The sequence below is a fragment of the Chroicocephalus ridibundus genome, chromosome 1 (genome assembly GCF_963924245.1).
Source record: "Chroicocephalus ridibundus chromosome 1, bChrRid1.1, whole genome shotgun sequence".
In the NCBI taxonomy this organism is placed as follows: domain Eukaryota; kingdom Metazoa; phylum Chordata; class Aves; order Charadriiformes; family Laridae; genus Chroicocephalus; species Chroicocephalus ridibundus.
The window spans coordinates 72,995,576-73,011,195 of NC_086284.1; the positions used below are offsets into that span (position 1 = coordinate 72,995,576).

The window sequence follows — 15,620 nt, forward strand, 5'->3', positions numbered from 1 at the left end:
AGGTCCTTTCCAACCATGAAGATTCTATCATTCTATGATTCTATGTGCTGGGTCAAACCATTCTTTAAATCACCTGTTTTGTCCTCGTGTAAAACTGGTTGGTTGGAAGTATAGACCTGCCTGAGGTCTTTAAAGTTTTAAAGGAGCTTAACACGAGCTGTCTGGGCTAGCAGCTAATATAACTTCCTGAGCTGTCATTCTTGTTGTCTATGCTATGAGAAAGGTCCCACAGGATAATACTTGTGCCAAACACTTTGCCAGGCTACAGCTAACAGTAGCAATCTGAAGTGAATCACGTAGTTGAACAGCCACAGGAAAATGTGTGCAAGTCCTGCAATAAAGCCTTTTGGCTATATTATTTTATTTTATTCTACAAATAAAGACAACTGTCCATCATTAAATGGAAAAAAAAAATAATAGTTTGAGTTGTATATAGCATGAAACAGTAGTTCCCTTCACAAAAACATTTCTAATTCATTAGTTTATTACAAAATATCCACTCACAAAAAAGCACAAGCACAATCTTTATACTTGTGAAATGAGTTGATATTTCATATACAAAATAATTTCCACATAATTCCATATAATTTTATTTTATATAGAAATAGGTCATTATTACAACAGCTGTACAATACACTACTTTTTATTTAATAATTACATAAAATCTTTCTTAGAAACATATCAACAGAAAACATACAAAAAAAGCGAAAAGTGCATTTCTTTCTTTCCCCCCAAAAGGAAAATTCAATCCTAAATGTTATAATGAAAGAGATATGTAATAGTCTGCAGCATCCCGAGTCAGTGGGCCAAAACACAGTGCATATTTCTCAGAGAGTTGCAGTGGGTGAGTTATTTAGGTTGAAGAAGGATCCATGTTGTACTGTTGGAGAGTTGCATGATTGTGCTTACAGTTCCCCTTTGCAATCACAATTCATATAGAAAACAGTCCAGTGTGGGTTGTGGGTGGGGTTTTTTTTGTTTGTTTGTTTGTTTGTTTCTTAGTAACGAAGAACAGTTAGGGTAAGCTGCATGATACTTTTCAGATTCTAAATCAAGGGTTATGAGCTGTAGACCATCTTCACCAATGACTGGGCTTTCTCCTCCATTGGATCTGCTAATTTGGCCACAAGAATAAGGAAACAAACTTCTCTTTACAGAAAGTGCCTAGGTTTTGTCCTCTGTGCAGTTGTGCAAAATAATAACAATAATCATAATAAAAATAATTTCTTGTTCTCTCCTCAATAGACCTTTGATGCAGTGCTTTTCATACACAAAAGAAGAACTGAAACAGTGAAGGCCAAGTACCTCATGAGTCTGTCAACAGTCTTTTGGAATTGCCGGATAGCTTTCAGAGTGACACGCCGAGATTGAACGCCTCCTCCCGTGCACCCATTGATGATGGAGGCTGTGCAGGATAGCGTTCCTTTTTATTTTGCTCTGTCAGTACATCCTGTGCTCACGAGACAGCGCAAACTGAATCCAGCATGTTGTAAATGCACTGTCTGTGGAAGTCTTGCACTCTGTGGCGTACTTCTGTCATAGAGCTTTGAAAGGAATGCTTGTGCAAAAGCCAGAACATAAGTACAAAGTCATTCTCTTCTGCCCCATGTGCCCATTGGTTAAAGCTAATCGTGCATTGATTGTGCTGGTGGGACTCTTATCGCAGTGGCTGTGGTACATTTGATGATTCTGATAAGCTATTGCTTCTTCTTGATGTTAGTTGTTGTTGCTGCTGCTGCTGCTGTGTCTGATGATACCCCATATTTCCTTGCTGTGGTGAGTAAGATGGCAGGAGCAAAGAATCAGGTGGCTCATTGTGCAAAGAACTTGGTGTTGGCACCTACAGATAAAATAAAATTCATCGTGGCGTTCGATTCTTTCACATGTTAAAGCTCTTCATCCTCAGTGTACAAGGTGCTTAAAAATAGTACTAGTTTGCTGGCTTTTATTTCTGGGGCTGTTTGGCATGGGGTTAGCTTACCTAATGCTGGAAGGAATGGACATAAATTGCAATGAAGAACATTACAATTAGGCATCGAGAAAAGTTTTTCTAGTAAGAATGCACTGCCTAGGATTTGCAGGTCATCCTGAAAAGCCTGTTTGGGAGCAGGGTGGGTGAACGTGTCAGAAATGACACGGGTGGATGGATGAAGTGGAACAGAAATGAAACGGGGGATCGTAGTGGATCTCACGCTGTCCCTTCTAGCCCTTCCTCTTTTGTGAGTTTACAATAGGGTGTGACCTTGCAGTGGTGAAGTCGATGTGCATTTTGCAGATGCTTTTATTGGGAACGGTATCTGCCATAGTTTTTTTCATTAATTCTCAGCTATGATTATGGATTTCATTTCAATAACAAGAGTTTAATAATTTGATGTTGATGATACTCTTTCAATGATTCCAGTGGATATGTGAGGTTTTATAAACTGAGTTCAGCTCCTTTTGAGTTAATAGAGAGACACCTCATTTCCCCCCATCCCTTTTACTTTAGTATGTGTTGAATTAGGTAAAAAAATAAGTATTTTTACATCTTCAAATCACCTGATTCTTCCAGGCAATGTGCTCCAGTTTATCTTCTTTGCCTTGTGGAGTTGAAGAAATATGTTAATTTACTGAAGGGATCCAGATATCTGATCCAGATCTCATTTTACGTTGATGCTGGTAATTAAAAATTATCTTTTGACTTGTAAACTAAGCAAATTTTATACTGAATAAAGAGTACAGAATAAATCCTAAGGCAGTGATTTTCTCCATCTAGAAATACACTTTAAATATATCCAGGATAATCTGATTATGTTTCCAATGTACAGAATCCGTAATTTCCTGTGAAATATTCTGCCTGTTTTTACTGCTCCCTTGCTGTACTGGAGGGGTACATGCAACTGTATCAGTGTCTTGCGCATTTCAATATCTCTAAAGTGGCCATTGCTGCCCTGATCAGGCTCCAGTTGAAACTAGGGGCCCCGTTTGCACAGCCCGTTCGCCTTAATGCTCTGTGTGTACATTTTATACACCATCCTCTTTGTCCTGCCCTACCTGCAGGTAGCGTTGTTGCTGATGCTGTTGGTGCTGGAGTTGCATAGGTGGCAGAGAGGATGGCTGGGAAGGAGGTGTAGTGGCGAACCCTTGGTTTAACACTGCTTGTCCCATCAGTATGATTGGAGAGCCGCTGCTGGAAGTCTGCACTTCCAAACTTTGAAACATTTGTTGGGTTTGAGAATACCTGTGGAAGAAAAAAGTAAACCAATCAGGAACAAACACGGCAAGCAAAGATATTCTCTTAGGATAGGGATGGAAGTCCCTAGTCTTCATAAATAATTCCTAGTAAAGGATTCCAGTGCACTGGACCTGCTAATAGGAATGATGGCACTGCTAACAGCACGAGCTGGACTTGGAGGGCAGCATACATCTCACCTCAAAATCCAGACCACATTTTAGATTCATTAAAGATTGTGATTTCTTCTCTTCGGCCACAGCATTCACATCCCAGGCTCATTAAACCAAATGGCCTTGGATTCTGTATTACTATGCTGAGCTCTAAACTGCAGCGGTGGCGAAGTAAATACTGTTCTGCTGCCCGTGCTCCCCTGTGACTGCCTGTGGGGGTGGTAATCTCCTACAGAGGGAAGGGTAGGGTTGATTACTTCTTAAGCTGCTCATATACGTATTGCCAAGTATGGTCAGCAGTTCCCATAGCTGTGAGCCGCACTGTAGGAACAGAAGAAGCCTCTAGAAGTCCTCTGGAGCGAGGGATGGGCCAGAAACAAAATGCTCCGCTCCTGCTGCCAGTCTGCTTTTGCATAGTGAAACTTGAGTATGTGTTGTTTTGTGGAAGGCTGTGGGCAAAACCACAGTGGAGCTATCGCCAGCCCAGCCCGATTCTGTTTATCCTGTAATGGGTGATGAGATCATAGTGTGGCGTGTGTTCGCTCAACAGCTGTTCAACATTAGGGGTTAGTCAGAAATGCAAGGCTTTGGGTACTTAGGTATGTGAGCTCTGAAAAAAAGGGTCCCGGCAGTCAGGAAGTCTGCATGAACTGGGAGATGCATCTTTGCATCTCAGGTCTCTTTTATTTATTTGCTTAAAAGCGGATCTAAAATGCTGTATATTTAAAGTTGAGAAGTTTAACTTGAGATAATCTTTAACAGCAATAGTCATGTTTAAAAAAAGAAGTACTGAATACCTACATTGCTGAGATGACATACAGAATTACTTTTAAAGTAATGATGTGCAAACAGCTGCCTTGTTATTTTAGCAGCTCACACGGTAGAGTGACAAAGAACGGCTAAGGGGAAAAATAAAGCAGCAAAGCATTTTCTGACTGGTGTTTTCTGCTTCCTTCATCTGAGTTTTAAGGAGACAACTGAGGTGGTTCATTCAGCGGCTTTTCCGAGGACGCTCAGGCGCAGGAGCCTGTTGGTTCTGTCAGTTCTAGATCAGGCATAGCTCCACTGGTGTTGCACCAGCGTCTCACTGCAGCGGTCATTTCAACCGTGCCAGTGCTGGCTTTCTCTCTCACATTTACCTTGGTGGCTCAGAAGTTCCAGGGCTGAGGCAAGCATCACATGAGGGAGAAAAATTCCCCCCCCTCCATCCATCTTGGGTTGTTAAAATGCCGCTGGCATGCTGCGTTTCTCTCTGTCATCCTTCCTGATGTGAGCAGGCAGGGTAAGGCTGACCCTGCCACTGGAAGGCAGGCTCAGCACAGTAACACGCTCACGGTATTTATAGCTCCTTCGTCATCTTACTAAAGAAGGCTATTGCCTGTCAAAAAGCAACTTGGATGTTTTGTCTTTGGCAAGTCACATACTTAGCCTGGGATCCTGCCATGCTGAGGTCCGAAGCGTGTCTTGCGTTACAGGATCCAGGCATCATGGGCTGAATGGGCTGGCTGAGCAGCAGCCTGGCATGGGGGGGAGGAAAAAAAGGAAAAGTGATGTTGCTGTGACAGAAGGACCACACAAATCCCAGATTTTGAAAACAGAGGCAGGACGCTTTCGCAGGCACGGCACAAGGCTGAGCATGAGGAGGTATAACCTCAACTCTCGGCCACAGCTGGCACGTCCTGTGTGACATTTAGGGGAGCCCTTTCTGGTAACGTGGGTGCCTCGCTGGGGAGCTGGGCGCTAGGATTTCAGGGGGGTGAAATCTCCTGAAATTCCTGCTGGTGGGAAGGGCGTGTGTTTGTGCTCTCCCAGTGTTTTTTTGGTTGACATGTCCAGCTGGATGCCCTCCCCCGCCGCCCACCCAGGGCAGCCTGAGGCCGTGAAGACAAAGCCGGAGACCCCCCCACCTCCCCGGGTGTGTGTGTGTGTGCGCCGGGACCGGGACCCTTACCTGAGCTGCTGGTCGTGGCTGCAGCCGGCGGCGGGCGGTCCGGGGGTGCTGCCCCGCGTCAGGCCGCCAGGGGGCGCCGCGCCGCCGCCGCCGCCGGGGGCTGCGGCGAAGGGCGGGGGCGCGCCGCGGGGGGGGCGGCCGCCGCCCGCCGGCAGCTCCGCGCTCCGCGCAGCCAGCTCCGCGCTCCGCCCCGCCTTCGCGCCCTGCAAGAGAGAGATGAGGAGAAGGGGGCGGGAGAGCCAAACTCCAGCGGGGCCCCTGGCCGCTGCGTGGGGAATGCGTGAACGGCGGGCAGCGCGGCGGGGGCGCAGTCGCCCTTAATACGATGAGAAATAATCATTAAGAAGCGATAGCACTCCGGTAAGCCGGCCGCCGCTCTCGTAGCCGCTGCTGCCCCACGCTTTGTGTAACCGGCCCGCAAAACCCTTGGCTCCAGGGCGCTGCGAAAGCAAAGCCGCCCCCGGTCCTGCCATCGAGCAGTTCAGGAGGCAAAATGCCACCCCGTGAAGGCACGATGAGTGTCTTAGCACTGGTGCGATTAGCGCTGCTGTAAAAGCCCACTAAACCTTATTAAAGAAAAAAAAAATATGGTGGGGTTTTTTCTATTTATAATGCGGATACACTTTTTATTTTAATAGAGTCATTATAGTACGGGTATGTAGGAGGTTAAAAGCTACAGCTGAGGGGTCTGAAGATAATGGTGCAGCTACGTTTGCCATACGCTCAGGTAACAGAAACAGAAGCTAAGTATTCTGCGAAGGGAGGTACAACAGGTGGGTGAAAGAACAAAAAAAATGTAAATACCAAGGAGCCAGCAATAAGAAACCTGTGCCAAACCTACTAGCTTTCAGGGGTCTCCATTATCTCTAGCTGAGGCTGAACTTTATTTCCCTGTGCGGGAATCTGTTACACTCACAACCTGGGGGTCTCACACAAACCTCCAGGTATTCCCGCCGTGTGCCACCGCACCAAACAGCAGGCTTTGTTGCATCAGTGGCGTCCGGCTGGATTCAGGGAGCAAGCCGGGGGTAAAGCTTAGTTTGAGAGGTTGCACTGCTGACACCACTATTGCTAGTTTCCAGTGCGGTCGGTCAGGTTTCTTTCACGTTCAGCTAAAAATAAGACATCCGCACCTTTTGCATACCCCCCCTGCTCAGTTTTCAAGCTGAAACAGCTGCTCAAGCAGCCCTCCTGGCTGACGTCTTAAAAAAGGGATTTAAGGTAATGTAAATGCTGAAGGGAGACCCTTTGTATAGGCTGCCCTTATATAGGAGAATAGGGAAGGAAAGGCAGAGGCACACTTACGGGACTGACATGTTTTAACTTGGTTGTTTAATAACAGCATCTTCTTCCCATATAAATGCTTCTCGGTTCAAAGAAATGATTACCTGGCTCGATATCACGCTTGCTTCTCTCAGTGCTTGCTGGTTCGCTGTTTGCGAAGATGCAATTTGCCCTTGAAGTTGAGGACTGGGGACAAGCTGCTGCTGCGAAATGGCCCCTGACCTCTGCTGTAGCTGCTGTGGCTCTGGCTGCTGAGTATTGGTAAAGCTCAGGGACACCGTTGGCTGCTGTAGGAACATCTGGAGAAGAAGGGGGGAGGGTTTATTTGCATAGCCCAGCTGTCCCGGATAATGAAGGTGACAGAATTAAATCCAAAGATATATTCTAAAATAAAGTTACCACATTTCTGGATTCACTATGCATTTACTGTTCGTTGGAAATCACCTATCTTTCCTACGTTAACGGTTCTGCTGTCTCTAGTTTCTTGATTTCTTGTTCTGTAAGTGCATTTGTTACTCATGAAATGTGTCCTGAAGGTACAAGTCCTCTTTCCATGGGGCAGGCACAGCACTTGTAAGAGCAGTTCCCTGTACATTCACCGTGTTCTGGAGCATCCTGACCAGAGAGAAGAGAGTAACTCCATGTCTTTTCAGTCCTTTCATTTCTCCTTTCAACCAAATCAGCCTGCCTTTCAGACAGGGCTGCTTTTGAATTTGTCTCTGGAAATTCAACACCTGACATACAGTTGGGCTGTTGAATGTTTTTAATGAGGCCACAGTCGGGCCAGAGCTGTCTGTTGAATGGCTGTGTCCTTATCATTGAGAAGATGTGTAAACAGACAGTCGCTGTCATTTATCTGATTTCCCATCAGGTAACTGTCACACGGTATTTTTCCTCACCGTGCCTGCATTTGACTTCTGCAAAAGAGGTAGCAGTTTCTCTGTTAGAGTTTCTGCAAATGATATGCTCTCCATGCCTGCATTGCAGGAGGCTTTCTTCTTTAAAAGTTGTAGGGCTTGGCGATTTTTTGCTTTTCTAGAGGCTATTTCTTTTATTATAGCTGTATAAAGGAAAAAGGCATCTTTAAAAACTATGAATTATTAATGCTACAAGCTATCTTTGCAGTATTTTGAAGCTAGCCTCTTGCCACAGAGGACTGTACGGAGGTACGCATCGCAGGGAGTCGAAGGCATTTTTGGATCTGATTCTGATTCCACACCACTGCTACACGTGTGGAACTCCATTAGTTTAAGTGGAGCTACTTAGGGTTTAAATGAAATCAGGATCACAATTATTGTCTTCATTATTCATCCATCAGTCTCATGCCTAGCAGTATATCTGAGGTACGCCCAGTAATTAGTACACCTTTCTGCAGCTTATTACTATATTAACAATTCCCTAAACTATCATGTCCCCTCTAATTTTTCTTGGAAAAAACCCATACCTTTCTCCAAAGAACCGGCAGAATACATTGCTTTTCTTTGCTTAAGTATGGGTTGATCCATCGTATTTGTACTTATTTATCTAGCTTTTAAAACCCAGGTTTTATTTAAATATGATAAATTTTTAATGAATTTCTGTGTGCCAAGATTTTACTCAGAAAAAAGGTACAGACAAAGCTTAACATTAATCAGCTGGGAGAGAGGGACAATTAAGGGAAATGTTAATGGACCTAAAGCAACGGCTTGTTTTAGGTGCTGTAGGCCAACCACATCTCAGAGATGTCTGATAGAAATAAATGGGTCAAGTAGCAGAGTTGGGGCTGCTCGCAGCAGGTCTGAAACTAGCTCCGAGTGTTTTCTTTTAAAAACACTGCTCACTGAGTTTGGAGCCATTACATATCAGAAAGACAGATGGTCTCGCAACTTCTGCCAAGTAAATAGGTCTTATTATGAATAAATCAAAGACAGAAATTATGAAAATTCGTTTTCGTGTTTATTTTCTGCATATAGGAGGACATGTTTAGTAAATGAACTCACTTGATTAGCTCTAGCGATGAAACTGATCGCCATTGATATAAAACTTGATAAAATGCCATTTGATATAAAATTCAGAACAGGTAAAGCAAGTGCTGTGTTTCAGAAACAGGATGGGAAGCATGAGCCCACTGGTATTAAGACCTTCAGGAGGATTATCTTGTGTCCTCCCTGTACATGGTGCACAGCGCTGGAGAAATACTAAGTTTATCCAACGCAGAGTCAATATCTATTGATGCGAACATCAGGCAGGGTGGGAGCTTGCAGCAAGCGACGTACTTTGCAGGGACCTGCCTGTGTGCATGCCTCACTTCCAGGTGAAGACCAAGGAGCTTATCCTTGAAAGACAGCAGAGTAACCTACTTTGCAATTACCAGAGTGTGCCACTGGGTAGGAACATGCACAGTTAATGATTGGCAGCTAATATGCTATAAATTTACAACCAAGTTTATCCCAGTAAACCAATTTCATTTGCTCATGTGTTCATACCCTGAGAGGGCTGCGAGTGTTTCATACCTAGGGACTCTCCGTTGCATTATAATGGCCAAAGCAGCATTATTACTGTCTGAACATAAATGTCCTGGAAAAAACAAGCTCAGGGCACGAAGCGATGGTGCCATTTAACCTGTGTCCCTGCAGAACTGGAAGACTCAAGATCCCTCATCAAAACAAAAGTTAAGCTGAGAGAGGATCGAAGTGTGGAATTTCTACCTGCTAGCTAAGCCTAAAAGCACGAACATGCTTCATTTGTACAAAACTTAACGGTGTTTTTTCATAATGTACCTCTTTTGTGATAGTCCTGTCTGAATTCCCATGGAACACTGAAATACAGCAGCTTTAAATAACAGCAGAAACCCCCTACGAAAGAATGAAATCTTTCCCAGTCTAAGCAAATCCAAGTAGATAAATTAGCGTCCCCCTAACTGCACTGCTGCTAATGACGTGTCTCGTGGCTGATTTTGTGGACTGCAGGGTCAGTGAAGCATCTTACAAATATGTTTTAATTGGCCAGCTTGTTAACATACGCAGCAAAGCAGTGAGGGAGGAGAGGGACCCTCTGACACCACTGCCCCCTCATTCCGAGATAGATGGTCCCTACGGCTAATGGATGAATCAATTGGCAAGATGTCGTGAGGAAGACGGCTCTGACTTTACCTGTCCTTTGGATAATCAGGGGATTATAGCTTTTGGGCTCATCATTACAGACATCAAGACTCTTTCTTTCGGTAAAATAAGGAAAGATGAGAAGCACAGCACAGGGAAGCTGAGATTCACTGACTTCCAAGGGAGCCTGGTTTGCAAATGATGGGTGTCTGTGGATGGTCTCGTTTGCAGTTCTTGCAGGCTGGTCAGGCTCAGCCCTTCTGCCTTCCTCCCCGTCCGCAGTTCATTAGCTAGGCTGTTCAAATCTGGAGCAGACACAGCATCCTTCAGACTTCTGAGGTTACTCTTGCTGCTCCTGTCCTTCACACTTTAGTTTGGCAGGAAAAGCAGTAACGGGGATTTAATGGGGTTTTGAACAGTTTTGTTCAGGGCCCACAACCCTCCTGCTAGTTTCATCTTTCATCGCACAAGGCTCTTGGAAATAGTTTCTAACGCAGACTACGGTGCTCAACATCTGTCCGGTTGGGAAAGCGTTTCTTGGTGGACTGCTGTACTACAGTTTTGAAGATCTCTGAAGGAAATGGAAATGGGGCTTAATTCTCTGCAGAGCTACCTGTACACTTCTGTGTGGAAGGGAGTGAACCAGTGGGGAAGGTATGCTAATAAAACAGCTAACGAGGGAAAAACGGAGAACACTTCCCCCTTTTCAGACAGCCTACGGCACTCCCTCATGCTTACAGCTCTTCGATGCAGAATATTAAAGAGACCAGAAATGTGCTTGATCATAAAGCTCGCCTGTTTGCTACTATGCTTTGTAGCTCTGATAATAGACACGGATCAATGTCTGCAGACATCCAGCTCCCTGAATGATGAAATCCGTGCGGCAAAGCACGTGGTTGGATTTCTGATTTAACAGTTTACTCCTAGCCGCTTGTGAGTCACAAAAGCGCGGCATGCAAAAGCGTGAAGCTTTCTTTTAAGTTGCCCCTGGCCAAATAAGACAAAGCTAATTCCTGGCCTCACTCTATCCCTGCAACAGCACAGTAATTTCTTTGTGTTTTTTTGTTGTTTGTTTTTTTTTTTTTTAATCTAGAGAAAGTGGGAGAAGAAAGAGGGCCTGGCCGTGAGTCAGTGTGACCCCTCGCATCTCATCGCCTTGTTTGATTGCTCTGAGGAGACTGAAAGGTACTTGAACTACAGAGGATGACCCTCCCCATCCAGCATTGCCCCTTCAGGCGGGTATGCAGCCCCTGCATTTCGGAGCGGCCCTCCAATTCTGCATCTGCAGTAAGCTGGGAAACGGTCAGTACTGACACCAGAGAACTTGTACCGGTTGGAAAATATTTGGTCCAACCTGGTACAGTCTTCATGGGGGAGGGGATCACCCAAGTGCTACAAATCACCTCAGAGCTACAAATTGGTATGAGGTGGGCAGTACAGAACTACCCACCAGTTACCCACTGAGACTCCTCTTCTCTCTGCTTGAGCTCCCTATGAGCATATCTGAGAATCTGTCCCGTGGTCTTCGGGTTATTAAATGTACCCTTGCACATATGGGATACAGCTATGTAAAAATAAAATCCATTTCCTGCATATAAGAACGTGCTCTGATCTTCTATTTTTGCCTGAATTATGCAAAAAAAAAAAAAAAAAAAGGATGAGTGTATGTGACTATTGAAGACTTCACCAGGAGAGAGTAATGGTTTTCACCCAATTAAAAAGAGAGGAAGTGAGAATATCACGTCTCTTGATATTCGTAATAACAATAATAGCTTTCAGACATATGACATGATTCTGAACTGAAGGCCAGTTAATTGCAGAGAGACTTTCTCTTCCCATTAATCAAAGTCAGCACAGAACCAATAGAAGAAATAGACTGAAGTTAAACCTGGTCTACTTATATACTTGCATGGCACCAGGAACAGGGAGTCCTGGTTTTGGGACCCACCGTTGCTGTGCTGCCCTACAGCAGTGCACGTGCAGCAACTTAGGTGGCAAAGTTTCTAATTTGACTTCATTGATTCCTTAATTGCCTAAACATACAATCCCAATTTGTTTTAATACGTGAAACTGTATTTCACAGATGCTGATGATGGGTGAGAGTCTATTTCTGTGGAAGCTGCGAGCGAAATCCCCACTGGCTTCAGCAGGTCCCAGGTTTTCATCCTGTGCTTAAAATATTCTTCAAGACATTCGTTTCTGTGAGACAGCTTGTCTTCTAAAAGAATCTTGTTAGTACAATACTCACAGTGGGTCCCCAATGCAACATTTCTAGCAAGGGTCATTTAAGCTGGCATTTATAGTTAAATTACGAGGAACATAGCAGTCATCACCCTGTGCTCAGAAAACTTCCATAAAACTGGATGATTTGTCCGTTTGTTGTTAAGTGGTACCTGCAAGGTACTGAGCTGCACTTGCTATTATTTCTGAGGTGTGGTGGACACGAGGGGTAGTACAAAGCAGATACTGTACTTGCTGAATTAAAAGCAGATACTGTACTTGGTGAATTCTAGCTCTGTGTAGGAGGTATCAAAGGCAGAAGAGCCGCCTCAGTCAGCTTCTCCCTAAAGGCTTAAGCTGGTCCAGTGAAGAACAAATTCAGACACCTCCTAGGTGTGAACAAATGAACACCAGCAGAGCTCTGGGGTTTTTTTTAACATGACAAGGAAATTAATCTCTCGTGCTCTGTATCTGGGCTGGGGTAGGCTCAGGAAAACGGGGAGCAGATGAAAGAGATGAGCACTGCCTGAAGGAGGGCTGTTGGCTAAGGAAGAGCTGGACAGACGACATACTGAGCACTAGTGATGCCAACCTGAAGCAAGCAGTGACTGGATGGAACCTAACGAACTGGAGAGACAGAATCATTGCAGAGTCTGAACTTAAAAACTTTTCTATTACAGCTGCTCAATCTGAAGACTCAGTAGATAAAGTGTTAAAATTCTACTGCAAATGACCCAAATTCTTCTCCTCCTCCTAAGGTTGAAATATTTCTTCCTTCTCTTCTTCCAGAGAGCTCTTAAATCTTTTTTGACGTAGGTTACTCAAGAGGCTTTCAGAGGGCAACATCCTCATTCAGATAGGCTGGTTTCCTCATGTCCAGGTTTCCTGGACCCTGCAGCTCATTTTAGGTTGTCAACCCTATCAACGTCCATGCGAGAGAGGTTGCTTTGCTCTGTCCCTCCCAGCAGTAACGCACCTGTACACTGGAGTCCTGGACCAGGCAGAGCTGCTCCTGGATCTTCTGGAGCTCCTCCTGCTGCCACCGGATGTTGGCCTGCAGGATCCGGGTCCGCTGCTCTAGCTGGTCCTTGATGGTCTGGAACATGCTGAACTGTGCCGAGAACTGAAAAAAAAAAGGGGGGAAAATCAGTCATTATAATAGAAACAGGCCTCAATAGAACATTGTTCTGTAAGAAGTTATTGGTTTTTTGATTGTAAAGCACAGCCAAAGGAATAAAAGACGTGTTTGTAATATACTAACATCTAGGCAGAGATAAATCTTGTCTATTTTCAATTTTACGCACATATATTAAATTGCCTCAGAGTGATCTGCTTACAGCTGACCCCATTCTGTTAGGGAATTATCAGAAGGACTGTTTTTGAGAGTATGCTACATTAAAATATCAAGAGCATCTTAATTGGATGGCAAATGAGTGCATTATTTTTATTAGCCTGTAGTTTGGAGCCCTTAGTGTGTCATAACTGTATATTCCAGATGTGTTTCACTAACGCTTTCCTTTTTCCATGCAGAAATAGCAATGCTGCAATGGTTTATTCTGCTGAAGACTTACTATAGCATCACACGACAGCTGACCGCAATAAACATTTTCTAGATTTCTACAGGTGAGTAGTAGTCAAGCTGCAAGAAATACTCATTAAGTTATTTTTGTGCATGAAGTAAAATGAATAAATAGCTCAGCTCAGTGGGGGAAAGGCTATTCTAAATAATAATAATAATAATAATAATAATAATAATAATAATAATAATATAAAATGGAGATCGCTAATCGGGGTCAAGAAGAAAGCGCAGCCTCAGGTAGCAGCCATACCCGGCACCAAGCGGAATCATTCAATAAGTGTGGAGGGGACTAACACGGCAATAAATTCCTGGTTTCATTTGGCATGTTGGATATGATTCAAAGTCCACCAAAGTTAACCATTACTTTAATAGGCTTTGGAATAGTTGCTTTGCATGAGCTCATGTTCCAAAAATAAAAAAAAAAAACAGTCTTTGGGAAAAAGAATAACTTCAAAAAATCTGTAAGCTTTTCTGTAATTGAGGATTCCAAGACCTCTCTGAAAACATGTGCTGTGAGTGTCCAGGCAAAAGAAAAATAATGATTTTGCTGTGACTTGAAAATGGTGCCCTGTTCCTGTGGTTGTTCCAGTGGGTGAACTGATGGATGCTGCTGGAGCCTTCTTGCTCCATGGAGGTGCACTTGGCTTTTCAATGGGAAAACAAAAATGCTGACAAGAAGGGAACTAAGGAGAGCTCTGGTGCTAGCAGCACTGTACAGTTAAATGAATTTTCTGGCTGCTTAGAGAAAACTAAATGTGATAGGTCAGATCTACATCACCTAACTGCTTTGCCTTAAGCCAGCTAAATACATGAAATACCTTCACATTCCCTCCATCAAGGCTGAAATCCCCAAGTAAATGGCCTTTAGGTGAGAAAGGATGAGAACTTCAGAAGGTTTATTTCTATTTACCAGGTGGAGCGGGGCTTTCCCGCACAATCTGGCAGGTCACCGCTCCAAGAGTGGTGGCAAGGTGGGGGGGAGCTTCATGGCCAGCCCTGCTTAGGGGCAAGGAGGGCTGCTAAGGTGGCCCGTGCAGTTGCTGCTGGCAGAAGCCCTCAGAGCCCACTTTGGTGGCAGAGGTATCTGCGAGTGCTTGCAGCTTGCACGGTCTGCCCAAGGAGATAATGTGAGCACTTGGCCTCCAGCGCTGTGATCCGCGGCGATTTTGCCTTCAAACAGCAGCGCTGTCGTCTGCGACCTGGTCCTCCCCCAGGGCAGAAAAATGGTGTCAGACCCCCCGAAGGGAAGCTGGTCTTACTCTTAATTGGTGCTAAAGAGGGGAAGTCAGAGCGAGGTGTCTCTCTTTTTCTATTCCATGTATAAAGTATTAACCTGCGGAATGGACGAGTGGAAACCTCTGACATTTGGGAACAAGGACAAGTGACTCAAGGGAGCGTCCAGTGCTGCTGGGTGCAGCCCAACTCCATGTTTCTGAGGAGTCCCAGGTACCCTCATTTTATGAGTGAAATGACGCTATGGCTTGCTCAGATGAGATGCAGCCAAGTCCTGCTTCAGCCTGGGTCTGTACAGGATTTTTTAAAAAGCCGAGTCTTGCAACCTAATTCTCTCTGTATGAACTCTGTTAGTGAGGAGTACTCAAGTCTATAAAAGGGTCCTTATCAGAAAGGAATTAAAAACAATTTTGCTCAAAAGCTTCATTTTAACTGCCTGACTTGCTGATGGCAGACTTTTCATGTGTGAACTTCTTGAAGACACTTTGGGAAAGGAACCCGATTTTCTTCAATTAAAAAATGTAAGGAATTTTATGACAGATGGTTTTATAATTGTTTTATACCTCAATAAGAAACAAAATCCACTTCCAGGCCTTAGTTTTGAATTTGAATTGGCTTAGCGAAGTGGCACAGAAAAACATATTGTTGTTGATTTTAAATTATTATTCCTTAATTTTTTTTCATCATCTTCTTTTATGTAGCATATTTATCTAGTATTGTCCTTTTGTTTTCTTTTTGATGCGCTTTTTGTATTAATACACTTACCAGCAACAATTAGCTGCTCTACTAGAGTGAAAGCCATTAGAGAAGAAGACAAAGAACTTTCTCTTTTGCTTTTTTCCCTTTCCCACTCTCACCCCCAAATTTGTTGATAACTCCAGCAGGGACC

The 15,620-nt window shown here is 44.2% G+C and overlaps 1 protein-coding gene across 4 annotated transcripts in view; it reads right to left on the reverse strand.

Annotated features, from left to right (window-relative positions):
- Positions 1 to 434: 434 nt before the first annotated feature.
- The window catches only part of NPAS2 (neuronal PAS domain protein 2), a 109,342-nt gene continuing 94,156 nt past the window's right edge, over positions 435 to 15,620 (reverse strand). For 3 of the 4 annotated variants that reach the window (XM_063339482.1, XM_063339476.1, XM_063339502.1), the window contains exons 16-21: positions 12,896 to 13,042; positions 6,724 to 6,918; positions 5,336 to 5,538; positions 4,809 to 4,901; positions 3,034 to 3,220; positions 435 to 1,840 (exon numbers count right to left, since the gene is read on the reverse strand). In XM_063339482.1, coding sequence (XP_063195552.1) covers positions 1,658 to 1,840; positions 3,034 to 3,220; positions 4,809 to 4,901; positions 5,336 to 5,538; positions 6,724 to 6,918; positions 12,896 to 13,042 — 1,008 coding nt within the window. In that variant the 3' untranslated portion in view covers positions 435 to 1,657. Of the gene's footprint in view, positions 1,988 to 3,033; positions 3,221 to 4,808; positions 4,902 to 5,335; positions 5,539 to 6,723; positions 6,919 to 12,895; positions 13,043 to 15,620 lie in introns of all 4 variants that reach the window. The other variant, XM_063339491.1, reaches the window with a different exon arrangement.